This window comes from Anomalospiza imberbis, chromosome 1, assembly GCF_031753505.1.
Source record: "Anomalospiza imberbis isolate Cuckoo-Finch-1a 21T00152 chromosome 1, ASM3175350v1, whole genome shotgun sequence".
In the NCBI taxonomy this organism is placed as follows: Eukaryota; Metazoa; Chordata; class Aves; order Passeriformes; family Viduidae; genus Anomalospiza; species Anomalospiza imberbis.
In genome coordinates, this window is record NC_089681.1 from 136,429,278 (window position 1) to 136,451,109 (window position 21,832).

Here is a 21,832-nt window from a genome sequence, read left to right on the forward strand (position 1 = left end):
AAGCTGAAGTAAGTAAAAACCATGATGACATTGTCACAGAGAAACCATGACAGAATGGTTATGAAGGGATAATACATGCACATAACACAAACGGAATTAAAGGCTTTCATATATTAAAAACACATTTAGTAATAGAAAAAAAACATATAAAATAATCCAGTTCTAATAAGTTAAAATATCAATATGCATATTCAGAAAACACAGAGAGAAAGAGCAGAAGCAAGACAGAACACAGAATCAAGCTACACATAGGTGTTCTCCAATGGTTTCCTGATATACCACAAAAGGAAAATATTGCTTCCCCTTTGGGGGAAGACAATAATAAAACATGATCAGATTATTAGCTAGAAATTGGTGGAAAGTGTATGTTTCCAAATGAAAGCACATAGGCACACAGTTACAAATGCTTTGTTGCTTGGCATGTGCTAGGGTATGATTTGTAGTTAGCCTTTAATGGTACACTAAACTTCAGTATGATCAGCTTAGTATTTCAGATGCCAATTTAACATGATGACAATTATGGGTCACTTTTTTCCTAGAATGTTTGAAACTTGGAAATTCCAAATTACACCCCGATTTATGGTTTGATCCTGATTAAAGCTGTGTATGTCTGCAGTATCATTACTGGATTATTTAATCACTAAATCTCAACAAAAACTGCTCCTTTCCATGAAACCCAATCTGTAAAGCACATTGAAATTGAAAATACTTTATGAAGATGATATCCATACTAAATGTAAAGCAGTACTCAAGGCTATCCCATACATAATCCCTAGCATTTATAGCTGGCAGGACTGGAGTGTTTTTTAACTCCTACTATCAAAATAATTGAGGCAGTCATGTTTGTGAATAACAGAAATCACTGGAATTACCTTGTGCAGGTTGTGATTGCTAGCAAAAGCCAACAAGAAAAGTTAGAAAGAGATAGGGAGACAATACAGATTTAATTTCCAACAGACAAAGACTGTTTTCCCCCCACCATGCTCTCCACTCAGTAAACATCATGTTCTTCATAAAGAGTCACACTGTACCTGAGCCACTGGGGCTGAAAAAAGTCAGTGGCTCCAAGGTTCAAAATCTCCTCCTCTGGGGAACAATGATTTAATGTTAGTGCTCTATGAATCAGAGTGAAGAAGAAAGGCAGCACAACTGAAATCAGAGGGAAAACAACCTAAAATTGAAGGAGAGAGCACAAAGTGCCAACTTAGCATTAACATTCTCTGAAACAAACAGTTCTGAACTGCTGGCTAGCAAAGGGATCAAGAGAGTTATGCTGATGCATCTAGTACAGTGTGTGAACTATAGATAATGAAATTAAAATAACTAGCGGAATTCAAAAGTCAAAATGGTTTATTATTTTATTGATAATAATACTGATAAGCATATGTCTCTCTGTGTGAGATCCAAGTCCAGAAAATGATGAAATGAGTATGTTTGTATTTCCCTAACGCTGTACCCAGCAAATAAGAGGAGACCCTTATCTGAAAGGACTTACAGTCTTCACCTGTGGCTGGGTAAAGAGCTTAAGGCCCAAGCATGGCTATTCAGCTGGACTCAACACCTGCGCTGGTATTTGAAGAATCGACAAATATGGATCTGTTTAGAAATCTAGAGAGCAGAAGGATGTGTGTTGTCAGCAGTGCCTTGAGCAGCTGGACATGAGAAATGGGACCAGGCTGCCTGCTTTTTTCTCACATGACCGCCACTGGTGCCTGTGCTGGCTGCAGCACTGCTCTGCCCGAGGTAGCATTCCTGGTCAATTGACTACAGGTGCAGGTGCTCAGCAGTGGCTGCATCCATCTCTTAGTGCACCAGACTGCACCTCTGCAGCCAAGACAGAGGAGTCTTCCTGTCTTGGTATTTGCCACACTTGGCAAATCACAAAATACCGTCAATTCCAGCACTGATGGAGTATCGCTAAGTTTGCATCTAATGAAATAGTGTAACTTTGCAAATACACTAAAGCAATGTAGCAAACTAGATGAAAGCAGTGCTTTCCCTATGGATTTATGTTAACATGGCATACAAGTATTTCATCTTCATACATTTACTGTCTTAATTTTCCTAAGAGACAAGGAATTAATCCAAGCCTTATTTAGTAGACAAGAAATAGAACAAGCCTGCAGACATACATGGGAGAACACACAGAGGGAAAAACTGGTCTTAGGGAGTGGGGAAGACAGAAAATACCAGACCACAAGGTATGCATGTGCAATTCTAAATGGCCCACTGAGGCACCAGGTTTTTTTGAAAAACAAATCCAAGACAGCTCTAACTTTATACCACTCCATGTCACCACAGGAATAAGAAAGATTTTTTTACACCACTGATACCTCAGAGTGGTTCAGGTGGATCAAGAAAGCATAAAACCCTTTCCTCTGTAGCAATTCTAATCAAGATTTTATGTCAGAGTGAATCTGTACATTTAGGTTTCGCTATTGTATTGAAGGCACAGTTAAATTACAGCAATTGCCCATAATAAATTACTCATCCTTGGCTTGCTGTCCAGGTTTTGCATGGCCTGGTTTTTGTTAGTGGAGGGGGCCCACAGAGGTGGCTTCTGTGAGAAGCTGCTAGAAGCTTTCACTTTGTCCAGCAGAGCCAATCGCTGATGGCTCCAAAGATGGGCATGCTGCTGGCCAAGGCTGGGCCAATTAGAAATGGTGGTAACGCCTCTGTGTTAACATACTTAAGAAGAAATCAAAACAAAGATTGTGGTGCAGTTTTAATTCCAGACAGAGAAGGGCAAGTGCAAGAACATGAGAGATGTGAGAATGTGTGAGAACAACTGTGCAGACAGCTAGGTCAGTGGACAAGGAGGGGAGGAGGTGCTCCAGGTGCTGAAGCAGAGATTCCTCTGCAGGCCATGGTGAGGACCATGGTGAAGCAGCTGTGCTCCTGCAGCCCACGGGGATCCATGGGGGATGCAGAAATCCACCTGCAGCCTGTGGAGGAGCCCATGCTGGAGCAGGTGGATGCCTGGAGGAGGCTGTGGTCCAGTGGGAGACCTGTGGAAAGAGGGGCCCCTGCTCCCAGGCTGGAGCAGGCTGTCCTTGGAGGACTGCACCCGTGGAAGAGTGACCCACGCTGCAGCAGTTTGACAGGGGACTGTTGCCTGTGGGATGGATTCACATTGCAGCAATTCACAAAGAACTGTTGTTCATGAAATGGATTCATGCCGGAGAAGTTCACAGAGAACTGTCTCCCATGGGAGGGACCCCACAGTGCAGCAAGGGAGCAACTCCTCTCCCTGTGCAGCAGAGAAGCCTCAGGTGATGAAGTAACCAAAACCCCCATGCCCCGTCTCCTTGTGCCACTGGGGTAGGAGGCAGAGCTGGGAAGGAGTGGGAGGAAGGTGTTTTTAAGGACTTATTTTACTTCTCATTATCCTGCTCTAATTTTGTTCGCAATAAATGCAGTTTGTAACTCTAAGTTGAGCCTGTTTGGTCCTTGATGGTATTTGCTGAGTGATCTCTCCTGGTCCTTATCTCAACCTGGGAAACATTTGTTAAATTTTCTCTCCTCTGTCCAACCACAGAGAGGAGGAACGGCTTTCATCGGTGCCTAGCATCTGGCCCAAGTCAACCCACGACACTTGCACAGAAAGTAAGCCTTATTCTTTGCACGTTCTGAAATCTTATTTATTCAGCTCCTAGTTGATTATTCTGCAGTGACTGTGCACCAGGTGGAAAGTACTGGTATGTTAAGCACTTACATGGTGCAGCTCTCAACATAACTTATGTTCTCAACTTAACTTCACTGACACCACCAGACCTGCAAGGTGAGCACTGGGTTCTACAAAGATACACAGAAACAAAACCACCTGTGGTTAAGAGAACACTGCTATGCCAACAGTGCCACGTGGAAGTGCAAAGGAATAGTGCACACCTACCATACTATGGACAGTGAGTATGTGTGTTACGTAGCAAATATTTGTGAACACGAAAATGAACTTCAGGAAAATTAGCTGGAGAAAGGATACAACCAAGATTTCCAAAAAAAAGAAGGAAAGCTAATATAAGGAGTAACAAAACCTGCTGGTAGGAAACACTGGCAGGCACTTTTGCTGGATCTTAAAAGTATGATTTTTATTAAATCTTATTGTATCAGTTTTCATGCTTCAGAAAGATTTTATAACTATCACAACCCATCCTTCTTAACTCTTACAATGTTTTCACACTGCAGAGGTTGGTTTGGGTAGTTATGACTTTCTGTTCTTAAAAGGAAAACAGTCCAAGACAGTAACAAAATAATTGTTTTAAACACTCCCTCACATTCTGCCACAGAACTTCTGGTCCAAGGAAAAAGAAAACTGTAGAAAAACAGTTTAAAATTACATTATCCTTGGATGTCTTGGATTTATCAGACTATTACTGAGCAACTTATGAGACCTTTCATTAGTCTCAGTATCATAGACAAAAAATGTATCACTTTGGTTAAGTAAATACTGCACAAGCTTTGTAAGACAAGAAAAATCTGGGTATGAGCATAGATTTCAGTTCTAAAAGTTCTCTTTGAACTGCTGTACCAGTTTGGTCACCAGGCTGGTACACTGCCCCCTTGGTAACAATGAAACTACAAACTATTTATCTTAGAAGGATTGATTTTCTTATTTTATGTCCAGTACATTTTGGCTGGATTTCTGCTACTCTTTGGAGGTTTCCCAGCAGAAACTTTAAATCAATTACCACTGATCCAAAAAAAAGCCTCTGTCTGGACTTTAACCTAAACCAAAGTTTTTTCACATTCCAAAGCACTGATTTATTCACAAGTTTCAAGTAATACTCAAAGACAAACACTTCACACTTCTGATTTCTTAAGCTTATCTGCTTTATTTTTAATTTTAAAAGTTTTTTGGTACACCCACCTGTAGAGACTTCTGATATCAACCTAATTTCTATAGCTTTTATGAGACTAAACTGTCAACAAGACTATTTGAACCTTTTGGGATCTGATCTTCAGTTTTTTATTATTATTTTTAATGAAGTGGGTTGATAGAGGAGTTGATGACAGGAACAGGACTTCCTCATAAAAATCTAGATGAAAAGTTGCAAGTGCCTATTACTAAACACATTAGCAGCTCTGATGTAGAAACTGAAAGATCTTAGACACACCAAATGTCTAAATTCCTGACAAAGAAGTTAACACTAGATATTCAGTTAAATTTCTACCAAAATATACAAAATAAAAATACATGAAAAAAACCACAAAAGAGAACACAGGAGAACCCATTGAACAGACTTTGAATGGAAAGACAAAATTATTATTTATGTCCACCAGCTGTCTACATCCTAGTAAACTACATACCAGCTACACAATAACCAATATTTTTAGTTGAACCATCACATAGGATCCATATTTCACAACTGCATTATTCCATCCCCTTGGCCCTAACTTGCATTCTTCTACAAATAAGGCTACACCATCAAAGCTAAACCTAAATAAAGAGGAGGTGCATTTTTTCACGTAATTGAAGGTAAAAATAAGCACAGGTGAGTGAACACACATGGAAAAACAACTGTGTCTTTACTTAGAGATGAAACATGGAAGGTTGGGGGATTTAGCTATTATTTCAAAATGAATCTATTTTTATTTTATTTTTGCCCAGTTATTACCTGATGTACTGCATTTTTATACTACAAAAGCAGAAACAAGTCAAAGGGTTCAACACACAGAGAGTGACCAGAAAATACATGAATCTTAACAAGAGAAGCAATCATTTGCTCAGTGCCTGGCTGCTACCTATCTTTTTTCCAAATGTTTTCATGGAAACAATATCAGCCTGAATAAAGTAAAAATCCAGTACTATTTTCTATAAAATCTCAATTTACTTTATTTTTATTAATCTGATCACTGTTCCCCTGGAAATTAAGTTTAAAGGCAGCTGACTGCCTCCAGCTAAGAGTGATCTCTTAGCTTACAGATTTCAGTTGCTGGCAATTGAGCAAGTCTCAAAAAATCACTTTGGCTTCAAAAGTAACACTTTAATTTTATGTGGCATTTCATGAGGAGTAACACCTTGCATTACAGTTTTTTAAAATGTAATAATTGTGATGGAAGTAAAATGAGTCATTGCTTCAGTGGTAATTACTCCAAATATGAATGCAAACTGTTTTCAGTCATCAAGATGATTTCTTATAGAGCATTATTTTCCCAATAATTTTCAGCTTTAGCTAAGTAGAAAGTTTGTGGCAAGTTTGTATTTTGGTATATTAATTAGATCATTACCTACAAATACTTTGGATCAGATGAGTACTGAAATTCTAGCAGTCCTCCATATATACACTGTACATAAAACCCAAGCAGGAAGCTTCAAAATTAATTAGATCAACCTTACTGTCCAGAAAATGAGAAAAAGAATGAGAAAAAGACAAGTCTTTAATTTCTTCCATGCAGCTTTAAAACAACTTTGCACATTCAGAGGCCGTATACTGTCACAAACACCCCACTATACCTACTCCTAGGTAGGTCTTTAGAGATGAAAACTGTATCATGTCTCTGATGATTTGCATTTAAAGAATTACAAATAACTGCCACCTATAATCTAATTCATCATTATTAATTACTTCAACTATAGTAAATTCCTTCTCCCCTTGCCAGAAATAGCTAAAGTTTCCACACCAGCACAACGGACATTTGTGCACTGTTTGGACAGTCTGCGTTACAAGAGTGTTCACTTCTGCCATGAGGAGGCTTTGCTTGCTTTCTCTGACTGAAAGATGTAAACTATAGCATATGAAGCAACCTTGCCTGATTCTCCTTTAAAGTACAAAGAACAGTTAAATTTCGTTGGCCATGAATTGTTACTGTCTATCAACCACCTCCTCCACACTTACATTTCCTCCTCCTGACTTCCAGGTGGTAAATCCTTACTCACACTGCCTTTTCCTTCATTTTTCCTATCTCCAAGGCAAACGGCACTTCAGATCTCCACATGAATTTAGAGAGCTGCAGCCTATTCCTTTTACTGGGAAGGCACAACTTTTTAAAAATAAATACGTTTGAGAACTCATCAGTAAAGAATCTTAAGTACTTCACGTATCAAAGAAGCAGTTTTCTGATTGAGCTATCAGTTTCAATTATTGTGCCCACTCCAAGGTGGTCCATACATCTCTCCAACTCTCCAGTGCTTTCCCCCCAAATCACAACCCTCTCACTCGGTTAGATAAACTGAGGCTAGGTACAAAACCCCAGTCCCACTTTCTCTTCTTGTGCATTTTACAGGTGTGCAGTTCTTGAGTACTGGAGCTCCTCTGAGCTCCTTCTGAGGTGGCTGGTTTTGTCTGCCCTGAAATCAGAAACCACTCTCACCATGGCCTTAACATGTGCAAATACATTAGCCAACAAAATCCCCTCGCAAACAAACTCTGCTCTCTTCCTCTTCTATATGATTAACAGAAAAAAAAAAAGTTTTGAGACATGCAGAAAATAAACAAATTGAACAATAAAGTACAAAGATTGTATAAATATTTGTTCTAGAGGAAGTATATGTGAAGAACAAAGTAATGGAAAAGTAAGTAAGTTTTGTATGTACAGCAAAAAGTATTTCAATGTCAATTTCAAACTTGAAGTGCAGAAGTAGTCAACATATTCCATCATCAGCCTTCCATGCAGAAAGCCAACTCTATCTAAGTATGATCACCAACCTTTATTTTTTTTCATGTCATGCTCTGGTCTTACACTAATACATTCTCCTCAGCCACCATCTACTTTTCAGCCGCACTCAGAGATGTCATTCACTCCATCTTTGGATCATCCCCACCAAAAATACAGAACAATACGTTCAGAGCAATCAGTTGTGACTCACGACTGATATAATCAGAAGTCCATTTGCTCTACATTCTTATGAGAAGAAGATCCAAATCTTTGGATGCCTGAGCTTGTGCCTGGGCAGGAGCATGTACTATTTGGATGCACGACATGGGAGGTGAATGCACACGATCTGGGCAGCACACACCTGGATGCTGGCTGCAGAACTGTGGAGGCTGGTGGGCCAGCAGGGAAAGAATCCATGACACTCCCCTGGAGGGAAAACCCCTCAAGCCACAGCTTCAGTGGTTAGGGTGAAAAGAAAGGCTTCTCCCACCACACCTTGCTGCAACATGCAGATTCAATGTATCCCATTGGCCCTGGTGTTCTGTCCTGCCCCTCGCGATCCCTATATAAACCCCTGCTTTCCCTGCCTGAGCGGCTCTTTCATCCCTGGATGCCATTGAAGAAGCAGCTCAATAAAGGCTCTCCTTGGAACCCAACACAGAAACCCCCTCTCTCCTCCTGCGTTGCCGGGATCACAGAAGAGCTGAAATCAGCCGGTGTGAGCACAGACGCGCCTGTGCCCCCGAGGTGTCTTTTTCAAGACGCTTCTTCAGAAAGGTCGCGGCACTCTGAACACCGCCCGCTGTGACAGAGAACAGCTGACATGTCACAGGGTAGGGGAAAGCTGCGCCATGTGAGCTTTCACAAATGCCAAAATAACGTGCCCATCTCTTCCCACAAACAGTTCAGACTGAAGAGTTAGGACATCATATGCAGATAGCTGATTTTATCACTAAGGATGTGTCAAATCAATCCCTTTTGCTTTGCCCTAGTCAACTTAGTTTTTGTAAATACTATCTTTATTTTTCTTATTGCCAAAAATGGAACCACGGTATTCTGAAACCATCTACATTTACATATTGAAAAATCTGAGTATTCACACTGAAAATTTCCAGTGCTTCTATACCACAATGACTGTAAAATTTGGCCTATTGTAATCATGCAATTCAATTTATATGCCAAAGAAATTTCACTAGGATATACTTGACTAATTTATTTTTGATATGTTTTTAGCAATTTATATGGTCAAACTCTAGCACATAGAAAATATACTTAGAACTTCAAGTCAAATCAAATCCAGGTGAAACTAGGAAAATTAGCAAAAATTAAGGTTTTGCAGGGCTAGCTACCAAAATACTATGCAGCTACAATAAAATCAGACTTAATTCACCAAATATTCCTTACTTTTGCAGTAGGTTGGGTTTTCTTCCTAGTGCAACATATAGCTTTTTGAATGTGCAAACTCTTCCCTATCAAGAGAAAGTGCAACACCGCTTGCTGTGGCTTCTTTTTCAAAATGGAAAGTACAGTACTGAGTTGGCCAAAACCAAACTGCAATTGGTTATTAAATACTTTGGTAGCTGTGCAACAGAAAAGTTTACTCAATTCTTGAGCATTACATCCACAACCAGAAATGTTTAAGGCAACAGAGCGAGTGGAAGCCTCATCCTGGAGCTAAACAGACAAACAGTAAAACGTGTCTGGTGCACTAACAGCAAGCAAACGCACATGGAAATTCTTGCCACTCCTCTAAAAATAATCCAAGGGAGTAGCTAGAGCACATCTTTATTTATCATTTCTAAAAAAATATCCAAGCTGAGCACGCGTACTATTTCAGGCATCAATGCTTGTAATTACCCTGAAGGATCATCCCCTCATGTTTCTATCCTACAAATCTCTACAGAATTAATGGCATCTCTGCTATATAAAAAGGAATGAGATGGCTGAAGATTTTTGGTAAAATTTGAGAGTCATGTGAGAAGACAAGGAAGTAAAAAACTGAGGGAAGCAGAAAAAATTTTAAACACTATCCAGAACCAGTTTTCCTTTCCAAACTGTCAACAACAGTTGTGGGTTCCCTCTTCTTTATTCTACTTTGTAAACTAAAATCTAATAAACAGATTCCTTTGTGAAGAAAAGGAACAGCAAGAACAGTTGCATCAGTGTTTGCTGGTTTTACTAACTACAATAGGAATGTACTGTAGGGAACAATCCAGTATTTGCAGGGGAATGAACTGGATGATCTAATACAACTTTTCCATTTCTGACTTCTTAGAACAGCTTAGACTCATCCAAGTTCTCAAAGAGATTTCTATCCAACAACACTGAATGAAGAGAACTCCAAGACAAGGTCTGGGGCTTTTTTTTTTCCTTCTTCTTTTTTTCTTCTCAGTATTAAGAGAGCCAAAATAGCAAACCATATGCTATAGTATACAACCATGAAGAAAAAGCTATACTAATTCAATACCCATAAAACTTAGAATAACTGCAGAAAAAGTAGAAAGTTCCTTCTATACTTAAGACTTCCAGTAATTTTGGAGCATTTTATCCATTTCATAACTTAGGAAAAAAGCTCTTCTATAATATCTGAAATTATTAAACAGTAAGGTAAGAAGACTGTTGTAGAAATTTGTATTAAGCAATGCATTAAAAACAGAGAAATATCAGTGCTAATTGATAATATACCCATGCTAATTTTCTTCCTACACTGCCACATACCAGGATCGCAACATCCTTGGCCCAAGACTAGTGCACATATTTTCCTTTTTCTTTTTTTTTATTACAAAATATGTGTCATCATTCCCTGTCTGCAGAATTAAAAACATTTGTCTTTGCAAGTACAGTTGACTTTAAGAAGTTACTGCTAGGAAAAATAGTCTTTCAAATAAGACACCAGAACTCAGAAGGAAAGACTTTGCACTCCTGAAGCCTTGTAACAGGGAAAAGCTATGACAGATAGGGCTTGTTCTTCTGCTCTTACAGCTCTCTTCCAAAAAGGCTAGGGACTGTCTTCTCAAACTTGAGAGGATACTGAACAATCCTTCTAAAAATGCATTAAAGGTCAAACCAATACCATGTGTTTCACATACAGTAAAGCCCATCTTGAGGCAGGTGTATGAACTAGGTAACATTTTGAAAGGTCTTCATACCCTACTTTATGTACCAGACGTTCACAGAAATCAAAGGTGAGGTTTGATAGCCTGTGACATGCACTGGGTCAGACCAAACACTCTTAATAGTCTCAATTCCTGCAATTAAGAAACTCTGTGTCTCAAATGAAATTAATGTACTGTATTAAAGAAGAGCAACTAGTGAACACTAAAGATGTAGTTTTGAGATTTCAAGAATTACCTCTATATTAAGGTAGTGTGAGGCTTAAAAGGACTTTAAAAGAAGCATCAACAGGGTCTGAGTTACATGTATGTCTAACTGGTCTATTTGGACCTAGACAGCACAAGATAAATAATGAAGATGGTTAGCATATTTCAGAGCCTTCTTGTTGTAATTGCAATATAATGACAATTCACTGATCCCTTTTCTCATCTTTCTTTTCTGTTACAGTCAGAAAGTCCAATCCACCCTGCAATAACAAACAACATGATAACCAGGGCAAGCAACCAGGAGAGCTGCTAGGAAAGCCAACTGCTCCAAACTGAGAGCATATTCCAAGTGAGTAAACCAGTTAACTGCTGTCTTCTTTTGGAATGAAGGGCAAAAAGCAGTAAGTGAAAGGAGTTTGAAAAGGTTTAGGTTTTACCTCGATAAAAAATCAGAGCAAATGTTGAAGTGTCAACGTTTCACAGATCCACACTCATTTTCTAGCCAGCCTTCTTTAATTCCCAAACCAGAAAGAAAACTAATTTAGCAGCTGACATAACATTTTGCTTAGATGCACACCACTGTCAGCCTACATCAGAAAGATGACTGGTATTCCTCTTACAGTGATCTTCTGAGCCACCTGCACAGACAGCTGCAGCAAAGCCACAAGGAGTCTGGGAGTCATGGCACTTCAGAAATGTTGACGAAAATTCTTTAGGCAAGCAAATATTGCCAAGCACTGTTGCACTGTTTGTTGCTTTTGCGTATCAAATGCCAGAGAGCATTTCAGTTTACTTTTATATGTAAATTCTCAGATATTTTGAAGAGTATCACCAAGCACTTGACCAAGTATCAACATTACTACATCTTTTTCCAGAATAAAATAGCTGGAAAAAATGGGAAAATGTGATTCTTTCAAACCTACTTAGAAATAATTCCAGTTTTAAGCTTCCTCTAGATCTGTAATTGACATGGGCAACAAATTCTGCACAAGTCTGGATATATTCATGGCATGGGTTACTACCATCTACTGACTCATTTCAGACCTCAGAATTTCCTTCCAGCTTGAATTAGCTCTGTATTGGGGACTGAAGACATACTTACCATTTTGTAGTAGTGGAATATTTTTAACCAGCTGATTGGTCCCATTTTTCAGCTCTACACAATTTTAAGATTATTGGGATAGCTCTGTGTACTCCTACGGCATGCTTTGATTTCTTGGTGCTGATCATTTTTGTAGCATAATATTTTACTCAAGTATTCGTCCAATTTATTTTAGGCTGTACTTTAGTCCAGCATATTTATGAGCAAAACACAATATTAAATGGAGACAAGCCAATAAAAGAAACAGCTTACTAGAATTTCAGTTGACTTTGTTAAAGGAAATTATTTTAAATTAATGTGGCTACTGAACTCTTGCCATACTTGACCTCAGAAAATATATTCCTTCTAATTTTTGCTGTGAACATTTATTTATTTAAGCTAAACTCCAGGTCTTGAATGTTGACCATAAAGAAGTGTCAGATTTCCTGCTACTATTTTGTACTCTTTTTTTCTAAACAAGGGCAAACAACACATGTTTGTTGCATTAGCATTACACTGCCAAAACATCACTCTTAAATGAAATCATCTATGTATTTTTGTAAAATCTTATTTAACAACTTCCACCCCGCCAGAAAGAGAGTTAAAACAAGGCTGTTTTGTTTTCACTGAGCAACAGTTTGGTCACTGGTTTACTAGATGGCGCTCAAAACATTTTTCCATATGCTCTTCTCAAAGAGAATCTGACTTAAATGTGATTTACCTTCACCAGTGAATGAAGGCTTTTTTCACCAAACATATCCCAGAGGAAGGTCAGGTCTTCCTGGCTGTCCACATGTGGCTGCAGCTGGGCTGGCAATGCAGCCAGCAGCTCATACAGACCTATAAAATGAAAATAAAACACAAAGTGTGATCTAGGGTGATCTCATTAATTTCACTTAACAGTTCTGTGTAATTGGCTGCCTGGAGCATGTCATTTTAACTGAAGAGGGAGTCTGGAGTATCCAGCACAACATTAACTTGTAGAACCAAAAGAAACATTTAGAAAAAATTACTAAGAAACAAGTATTAGCAGGGTACTTTTTACCTTGTCACAGTTGTCAAGCTTCTACATCCATATATATTTACACAAGGTTATGCAGAAAATCCATAAAGGTTTTGAAAAAAGGACAAACCCAGAAAAAAGCATACATTCCTTTGCTTAATCGTTATTCCATTTCCCTTGATGTTAGCCAAAGAGTGAAATGAGTCATGCATAGGAAAAACTTCCTTAAAAGAACAGAAACTGGATAGGGTGGTCCATTAAAAAAAGGTTCGTGGTTTTTCTAAATATTTCTTGCTAATATATTGCTTGATATTTTTTTTCAATCCCGTGTTCAGCAAGGATCCACAGCAATACAAAAGCACCTTCTCTGTTTTGCGGGATTAAATTTTAAAAACAAAACCAACACAGTTTTCCCAGACACACATGCACACAGAAATATTTCAGTAACATTTTTAATTTGCAGGTATTTGAGATTCTCTCTAGGGCTAAAGCAATTGCTGTTCTCAGTTATTTGTGGCACACCTCAGCAGCGGTCTCCGAGGGGCAGACAGTAGCACACTGTTCCACAGTAGCGTACAGCATAAAATATCCATCGTGCACACAGACCATCAAAGTGCTGTCCAAGAAATGTAGCAACAGTGTTTGCAGCAGTCCTCTTTAGGGAGGTAACTTGGCATGGGTTGATATCAATTCATAGCACATGTTTAATTTTCCAGTGGGATTACTTGGGGTAAAAAGGACAAAATGCCTTTTTCTCCTGTCTGCTGTCTACAAAAACACCAATAGTCTCCTGGGATCCAAGATACACGGTCCTGTTATTATTTTTAGTCTGAGTAAGTGCTGCTGTTCATCACAATAACAGATTTACAACATATTCTACTGGTAAAAGAACATTGTTGTAAATTACAGGTTACCTATTGTTATTATGCTTATTATCTCCCTGAAACTTAAGATTCAGAATATTTAGAATATTTGTTAGTAAACATAATTCCACAACCTTTTCAGGCAGTACATATCCCTTTCAACATTGCATACAGCACCATTGGGTTCTGACTATTTATATTTTCAGTTTTTTACTGCCCCTCAGTAAAATATTCTGGGGAAAAAAAAACTTATTTTCAGATATATTCTTTGTATGTTCCAAGCATCTTTTGGTGGTTGACATTCATTTCTCTTAGAATCCTGCTTTTATTTAAATCTGTTATTGTTTCTGCTTCAGAAATACTGCAAAAAGAAGATACAACTCAAACCACTACAATTTTGCAGACAGAAAAAAAAACCATCAAGCTTTGCCTAGAAAGATGCAATAATTGATTGAGGTGACAGCCAGAGAAAAGAGGTCTCAGTGGGACTTGTGGCTCCAGCTTCCCAGAGTATTAGAACTTCAGAACTTAGCAAAAATGGTTGTTTTATCACACAATTTATGAAAACAGTTTCATTTAGAAAATGAAAACATTTCTATTTTTTTATTTAGAAAATTTTAAAAATTCTTTACACTTGGTCACTTTTGTCATTGTAAATATATCTACCTCAAAATAACCAGTCAGAAAATGGAATATAAATTTACTATGTAAGGTTGCACTGTAGCATAACTGCTTGGGGACAATTCCTGTGTGTCATTCAGAAGAAAGAAAGTGACAACTTCATACACTTCCATCAAAATAAAAGGTGTGTAACAGAGTAAGCTTTCTTTTCCTTGATCCATCAGATCTACTTAAATTCCACATGTAATCAACTATAAAAACTATTCTCTCCTTGTAACTTGCTCCTCAACACTTTGATAATCAAATCCCTAGTGAAAAATAAAATGAAAGTTTGTATTTCCTGATGGATTAGCTATTAGTGACACAGGGGGAGACTGAATCAGCCCATAATGAGACTTTGCTTTTACACACAAAACTCCCAGAGACAAACCCCACCTGCCAGCACTCCAGAAGTGCCAAATCCTGCAGGTCCTTACACACATGAAGATTTCACATCCAGCTCAAAAGTTTCTGTGAGCTTTGCTTATTTGTATAGCCCTGAATTGCCCCTTCCAGGGAAACGGGTGTCCATGTTCCTGGTGCACTACTCCAGCTTCAACAGCAATACAGCTATCTGTGCAACTCCCCTGGAGAAGTGGAGACAATGAAACAGGTGTAGATTGATTTTATCCAATATCATGGCCATGCTTCTAGTTCTTCTCTGCTTTGGCTCTAGAGTCCAGTGTTTATAGCTTTCAGCCAGAAGGAAATGAGAATCCATCCCTTCTCTGCAGCAATGGAAACTGAGGACTGTGCCATGCAGAATGCTGGAGAATAACATGCTCTTGCTCTTCAGACTCCTCCTGAAACTGAACACTGTGTAGCCGGGAATTTAAAAAACAACTCCATCAAGCAGCCAAGTAAAAATTGGGCAGAAGGAGGACTTAGTGTATTAGCCTGAGGAGAACAGAAGACAAAGATCTAGAACATGTCTAAAGTTCAATTTGTGTGATTACAGATCACCTGACTCAGCTCCATAAGGTAATGGCAGAAGGTGGTAGCACCTCTAAAGACTCTACCTTTCCTCTTGTTTCTTCTTCTTCTGTCTGTGGTGTGCAGTACCACAGAATCAAAAACTTTCAGATGGGCATTCTGATTTTTATCTATTAAGAAATAAAGTATGTGGATCTTCTACACACACACCTCCAAGTAAAACATGATTTTTACTTGTGTCTAAATTACATGAAATGTGTTTATGTTATTCATTCCACTGTGAATAAACAGTGAAAATTGTGGTTGGCAAGTGATTTTACCAGCACATGGCATATTAAAGAAAGGGCTTTTGTGATATGGACAGGGACACAATAATTTGTCTACTGTAAACTGGTAATGAAGTTGACACCACTATATCGGCAGCTACACACTGACCTAATTTTACTTACCAAATCTGAACAATTGTCACATGCATCTTTCCTACACGTGAAGCGCAGTATCTCAAATTCCTGCAGGCCTGTAAGATCTCACTGTACAGAGATGCTGCCATGCAGCAATAGAAGTAATCTGAATTTCATAGTAGAGTGCTTCAGATCAACTTCAAACTCCTGCAAACTTCTAAGTATTATCTCAGGTGGTTCTAAAAGTCAGAGCCAAAGGCCATGGAAAAAAGTGCAAATTTAACAATGGTTTAAGTACTGAGAGGCTGTTAAAATCAGATTTTTTTAAATTGTTCCAAAAGCAATTATGTAGTCTGAAGGGATGCCACACTGAACACTTTTGATTACTTCTAAAACGAAAAATTAATTTTCTAAAAGGTCATAGTGATACTCCCTAAAATACAGGTTGTTTGGTAAATTAAAAAAGCATATTCATCACATAAGAAGCCCTGAGTGAGATGTATCAGCACCTCCAAGCTGAATGCTACCACTGCCTGCCAGGCCTTGATTGTGCTTTTGGTCTCAATTTTGATGCTTCCCACCTTTTTGAGTGGCATATGGCATGCTTGGACCTCACATTTTTTTGAAAGGTCCCACAATGTAAGTGAACACAATCAAGAGCTTTTAAAAAAAATTATCTAGAAGCTGTTAAAAAAAATTAAAAGCCAAGAAAAAAATCCTGTTATTTTTAATGCCTGATGTTGGCACCACTGTGTGAAGTGTCTTGCAAAAAAAAAAATTTTTTTTTGCTTTTATTATACACTGTTGCTATTTTACTTAGGTTCTTGGTTTTTTTAGCCTAGTTTGCCTAAGTTTAACCAGCATTTATATTCAAAAGGAAACAAGTACCCATTGGAATTTACTAGTATCAAAATACATCAGGTGTCAAAAATCAGTAAAGTAAACATGACTTACAAAAGAAAAACTAATTTAATTTGATTTGATTTTTAAAAGTAGATAATTTATTCCCAGAAGACCTGAGCATACATTAAAAAACTAACAATGTGATTAAACATAGAGATGTAAGACAATTATGCAATTTTAAGGGGGAAGTAAGTCTGCTCATTCCTACAGCTCAGCAGGGAGGAACCCCAAGACCCATCACAATGTAATCACTCCTAAAAGGGTAAAAGGGTAAAAGTTAAATTTCAACTGTCTTCCTTCAACACACTTAAGCAGTTACTGTCTTCAGAGCATCTTCACCTTTTTCTAAACTTAATTAATACAATTTAGTTTTATTTGATCTGAAGACCAAAATGTAGAATAATGCCAACTGCAATTTAAAAATGTGTATAGTAGATTTGCACATGAAATCAGATTTAAGAGTAAGAAGCAATGGAAACCTTTAAAATCAGAAACAACAGGACATGAAAGATTTTTCCAGTTTTAGAAAATTGCTTCCTTTGTAGCGTTATATTCTACAGAAGACCGCTTGTTCCTAGGAGGAGAATAAATGGCTAAGCAATTGATTAAACTGTTCCCGTACTGAACCACTCACATTGCAGATTCCAGATGCTCTACATTCTTGACATCAGAATGGAAAAATTTACTGTTAGTCTAGAGAAATTTAATATCACCATTCTTGTCATATCCTTCATAGCTTCATTATTAGGACAAGTCTGTGGAAGCTATAAACTAGTGCTAAATGATAAAAAATATGGTCTCTGCGTTCCATCACTCTTGCATATTACAAGAAAACACCAACTTTGTTTTGGTTAGCGTAAGGAAAGAAATGGAAACATGGATGTGCCTTTGCTTTCATATGCTAATTAATTTCCTGAATTAGCATTTTGAACAATGATGCCAGGCTTCAAATCTAGAATTTTTACAGCAACTGAGGGATAATAAACACTAAAGAACATATATCTAAAGGCCCAGAACAACACTGTAAAAATTTATTGTATTAATAAAACGGGACAAACGAACCTTTAAATTTTCCACTTTGTCAAAGGTAAAATAATCAGCACCATTTGCTGCCATTTATAACAAGCTAACATTTTTTCACATTTGAACTGTATTTTACAGTTCTATGAAGGCTCAGACATTTGCCTTACACACAACCAAGCATCATTGCAGTAGAGGCACTTATTCTGACATCCTTGCTGTTGAATAACAAAATCAGTCACTAACACCACATATTGAAAATGGTTTCATTCTGAAATTTGAGATTAGTATTTATGCACAGGTTCAAATAAAAGCATATGCAGTATGTCTGCACATTAGGATGGACATACTGCACTGTCCTATCAGACTCCAGCTGTAAAAAGACCACTAAGTGCTCAAATGTATGTGCTACAAATAATTCTATTTTTATGTTCTCTTAAGTAATTCCACTGAATATATGGGCTTGCTGACATTACAAAAAGTTAAAGAGTAACAATTTTTCTCTGTGGAGCCAGATGGATTAACTCATTCCAGTAAGCACCTTTTCTAAATTTTGCGGTTTAGTGTTTCTACAAAAAGAAATAATTTTCAAAGTACAGAACACCAAGTAACTACATAATGCACTTGCATAACTACGATATACAAGTGATCAGCATCTTGGGAAAAATATCTGTTTTGATTTATTTGCTAATTCACCAAAAAAAAGTAAAATGCTGAAATCCTTACAGATGGCAGAGCAATAGAAATACCAATGTTGTATATTTTTTCTATTGAAATAAAATAATTTTGCAGTAAGTGTCCTCAAAGAACAAGACTGCATATTCATAAGGGCAATAGCATTTTAACTTAGAAGTTGTACCTAATTTTTGTTCCTCCAAGCTACAGTAAATTTGTTAGCCCACCTTAGAACAATGTTATGACAGAAAATGTTGAATGAGTAATTATTTAAACCCATCACTTTAAAAACTATTATTTCCTTCAAAATGGAAAAGTCTTTTAGTTTTGAACTTGGCTCCCAGAGCTAAGGAATACGCAGTTGTTTGAAACAGTTATTGGTCTTTTAGGATTTGTCTCAACATGTGTATTTCAGATTTAACATACCACATACCGTTAATGTTCTGATGTGAGTTAAAGAGTTGATCTCTATCTGCATCCATACAGGGCAAGACTCGCTGCAAAGTTCCTGCTCGTATGGCTCATCAAAGCTGTTTCAAAATCAAACCCCCTCAAAAACGTAGTTACTAGACACTGTGTCAACATGGATATTTTCAAAGTTCATAAAATGTACTTTTATGAGTATTCAAAAGCCCACCTTTTATCTGCAAGAATAACATATACATAAAACTGATTTAAAGTGACCCATCGAAGACAAATTAACAAGCAGCTTGCGGAAAACTCATACAAAAATTTTATATTCTTTTTTTTTTTTTAAATCCTGTCTCCTCCAATGAAGCCTGCGTATTATGGCACCTTGAATAACCTTGACTAATTGACCAGTCCTTTCCATAGACATCAGCTTGGCACGTCTTTGGTATTTCTATCTCGATCTTCATCAGCCCTAGAGAAGGCAATAACAAGTACCTGGCAGGCAGTCAGGAAAGTACTCATTCCAGCACTAGAAAGGCACTGGGCACACTGGCCATGTTTTAACCCTTTAGTCACAGTTTACAAGGTTGTAAGATACGTGGCACTGGGAAGGGGCAGCAAGGACTCCTAAACATAGCATTTTACATCTGCAAAAGGAAGACAGACTATCTCATTAAGAGCTTGAATAAAGACTTCTAACAATATAAATCAACACTATTTTCAAATCAGTTGGGTCTAAGAATAATGGAAATAGTGTTGGATTACCAAGTATCTCAACCTCTCATGCTCAAGATACATGCTAATCATGTATCTCATACAGGATATATCTGTCATGAGAGTGGGAGAAAAAGTCCTACAATCCTAGGCAGTACTGATGCCTGAAATCAAACCAGTGTATTATTTCAGTGTTATGATTCACTGCAGGACCTAGTTTAAGAATTAACACTCAAAACAAGTTATGCCATTACACAATCAGTCATATATATGCAGCCACCTACACTTGATTTAGAAGTTTATAGAAGAATATAGGAATATACACAAATTTAAAGAGTCAAGTATATTGACAGACTGAGAAAGGTGGGGCTGTTCAGTGTGGAGAAGAGGAGTGTGCATAGAGACCTCCAGCAAACTTCCAATAACTGAGGAGGGCCTACAAGAAAGGCTAGAGAGGAACTCTTTGTCAGGAACTGTACTGATAGGACAAGCAGTAATGGTTCAAACTGAAAAGAGGGGAAATTTAGGTTAGTATGTGGAAGAAATTCTTTGTGGTGAGATTGGTGAGGCACTGGAACAGGCTATTCCCAGAAGCTGGGGCTGTCCCATCCCTGGCAGCGTTAAAGATGACGTTGGATGGGGCTCTGAGCAACCTGGTCTAGTGAAAGGCATTCCTGCTCACAGCAGGGGGTTTGAAGTTAGATGACCTTTAAGGTCCCTTTCAGCCCAAACCATTCCATGATCCTACATCACCTTCTTTTGAAAGTTTGGGAAAGTAAACTGTTTGAATTAAATTATTTCATCATTTATCTGTAAAACTAATACATTGCTTTGAGGTGTTCTTTGTGTGTGATGTGTTTTTTTCCTAAACCAATGTGTTATTAAGAAAAAAAAATCAATTTTGAACCCCCGTATTTCATTTCGCAACACGCAACTAACAGCTAGCACAGAAGCTTCTCATTACCTCTTAGTAGTAATAAACTGCCTTCCAATTGACAGGTTTAATTCTTCTAAATCAGCCAGGATTTGATATGCTATTGGGCTGAGAAGCCACAGAACCTTCCATTAAATGCACACAGTATGTAGGCTCTGCTGGCTAACCTGGATGCTGGCACAGTTACACTTGAGGGGCACAGCTGGGCAGCGTGCTCTCAGCAAAGGACACCTGGCATCACTAGAACAGTCTACCACTTGTGTGCTCCAGCTTTCGGTCCAACAAACAGAACCATATCTAACAGAGCCTCTGCTTAGAAACAGTATAGGCTACTGTACCTTCAAATATACTACAAAACTACACACTGCTCACAAAAAAAAAAAACCAAGGAGGTAAAATTGTTTCAGCTGCCAGACCATTTGAATTTAAATGTGTCCAAAAACTGTAACAGTTTTAAAGAGTTTACCATCAGTAAATATACTTAAACACATTTTCTGATTCCACACTACTGAATCAGTCTAGCAATATTAACACAAAACAGAACAGTTTAGAGAAATTTCATTTCACTTCGAACGAATTTTCCAAGTCATCATAAATACGTTGATACCAAAATAAATACCCTTTCCAACACCAGTAAGTTGTATTTTTAAAAATTAAATCAGATTGCAATTAAAGTTAGCCAGACATCTCATACTTTCCCAAATCTCACAAATTAATGTTATCCTAAAAGCCATATAATGCCTCTGACAGATGGAGATGGGGAGAACTCAAGAATGCAAGTATAAAATATTGGCTCTGTTTGTTAATTCAGTATAAATTTTGCCTTGGCTGTCATATCCATGTTCATGAATATCTGGCCATACCTATGCATCTCAACGTGCTGAGGAATTAAAGTAGCTTTGAAATTGCGATGCAGGCAAAACATTTACATACCACACTTGCTGCAGCACACCTACACCTGAAGTTATAAACAGAGTGTAAAACAGGCAAGGGAAGGCTTTCCCTCTGCTCTGCTTCCACCACAGGACACCAGTGGGGAAGTAAAGGCAGTTTGGAGCAGGAACTGATGACCCTGCAAGGCTTTGCCCTGGCAGCCTCCAACAGAAGAAAACTCCCAGAAAACTTTCCTTCATTGCTCTAAATTCCCTTTCTCTTCATCTTGTAACAATGAGATAGACAGATCTTTGGCCACCATTTTATGTTGCTGCGCTCTTTAAATAGGCTCTCTCTTAACATAGAAGTCTCTGATTTCTATCTTCCTCTGAATCCTGAAAACGGGGTTAAAAGGCGAAAATTAAAATTTTAGGACTTCAGATTA

General features: G+C 38.0%; 1 protein-coding gene across 4 annotated transcripts in view; it reads right to left on the minus strand.

The window, feature by feature from the left end:
- MPP7 (MAGUK p55 scaffold protein 7) overlaps nt 1-21,832 on the minus strand; it is a 145,521-nt gene that overhangs the window by 77,738 nt on the left and 45,951 nt on the right. For all 4 annotated transcript variants that reach the window (XM_068172333.1, XM_068172323.1, XM_068172306.1 and 1 more), the window contains one exon: nt 12,719-12,837. In XM_068172333.1, the coding sequence (XP_068028434.1) occupies nt 12,719-12,837 (119 nt within the window). The remainder of the gene's footprint in view (nt 1-12,718; nt 12,838-21,832) is intronic.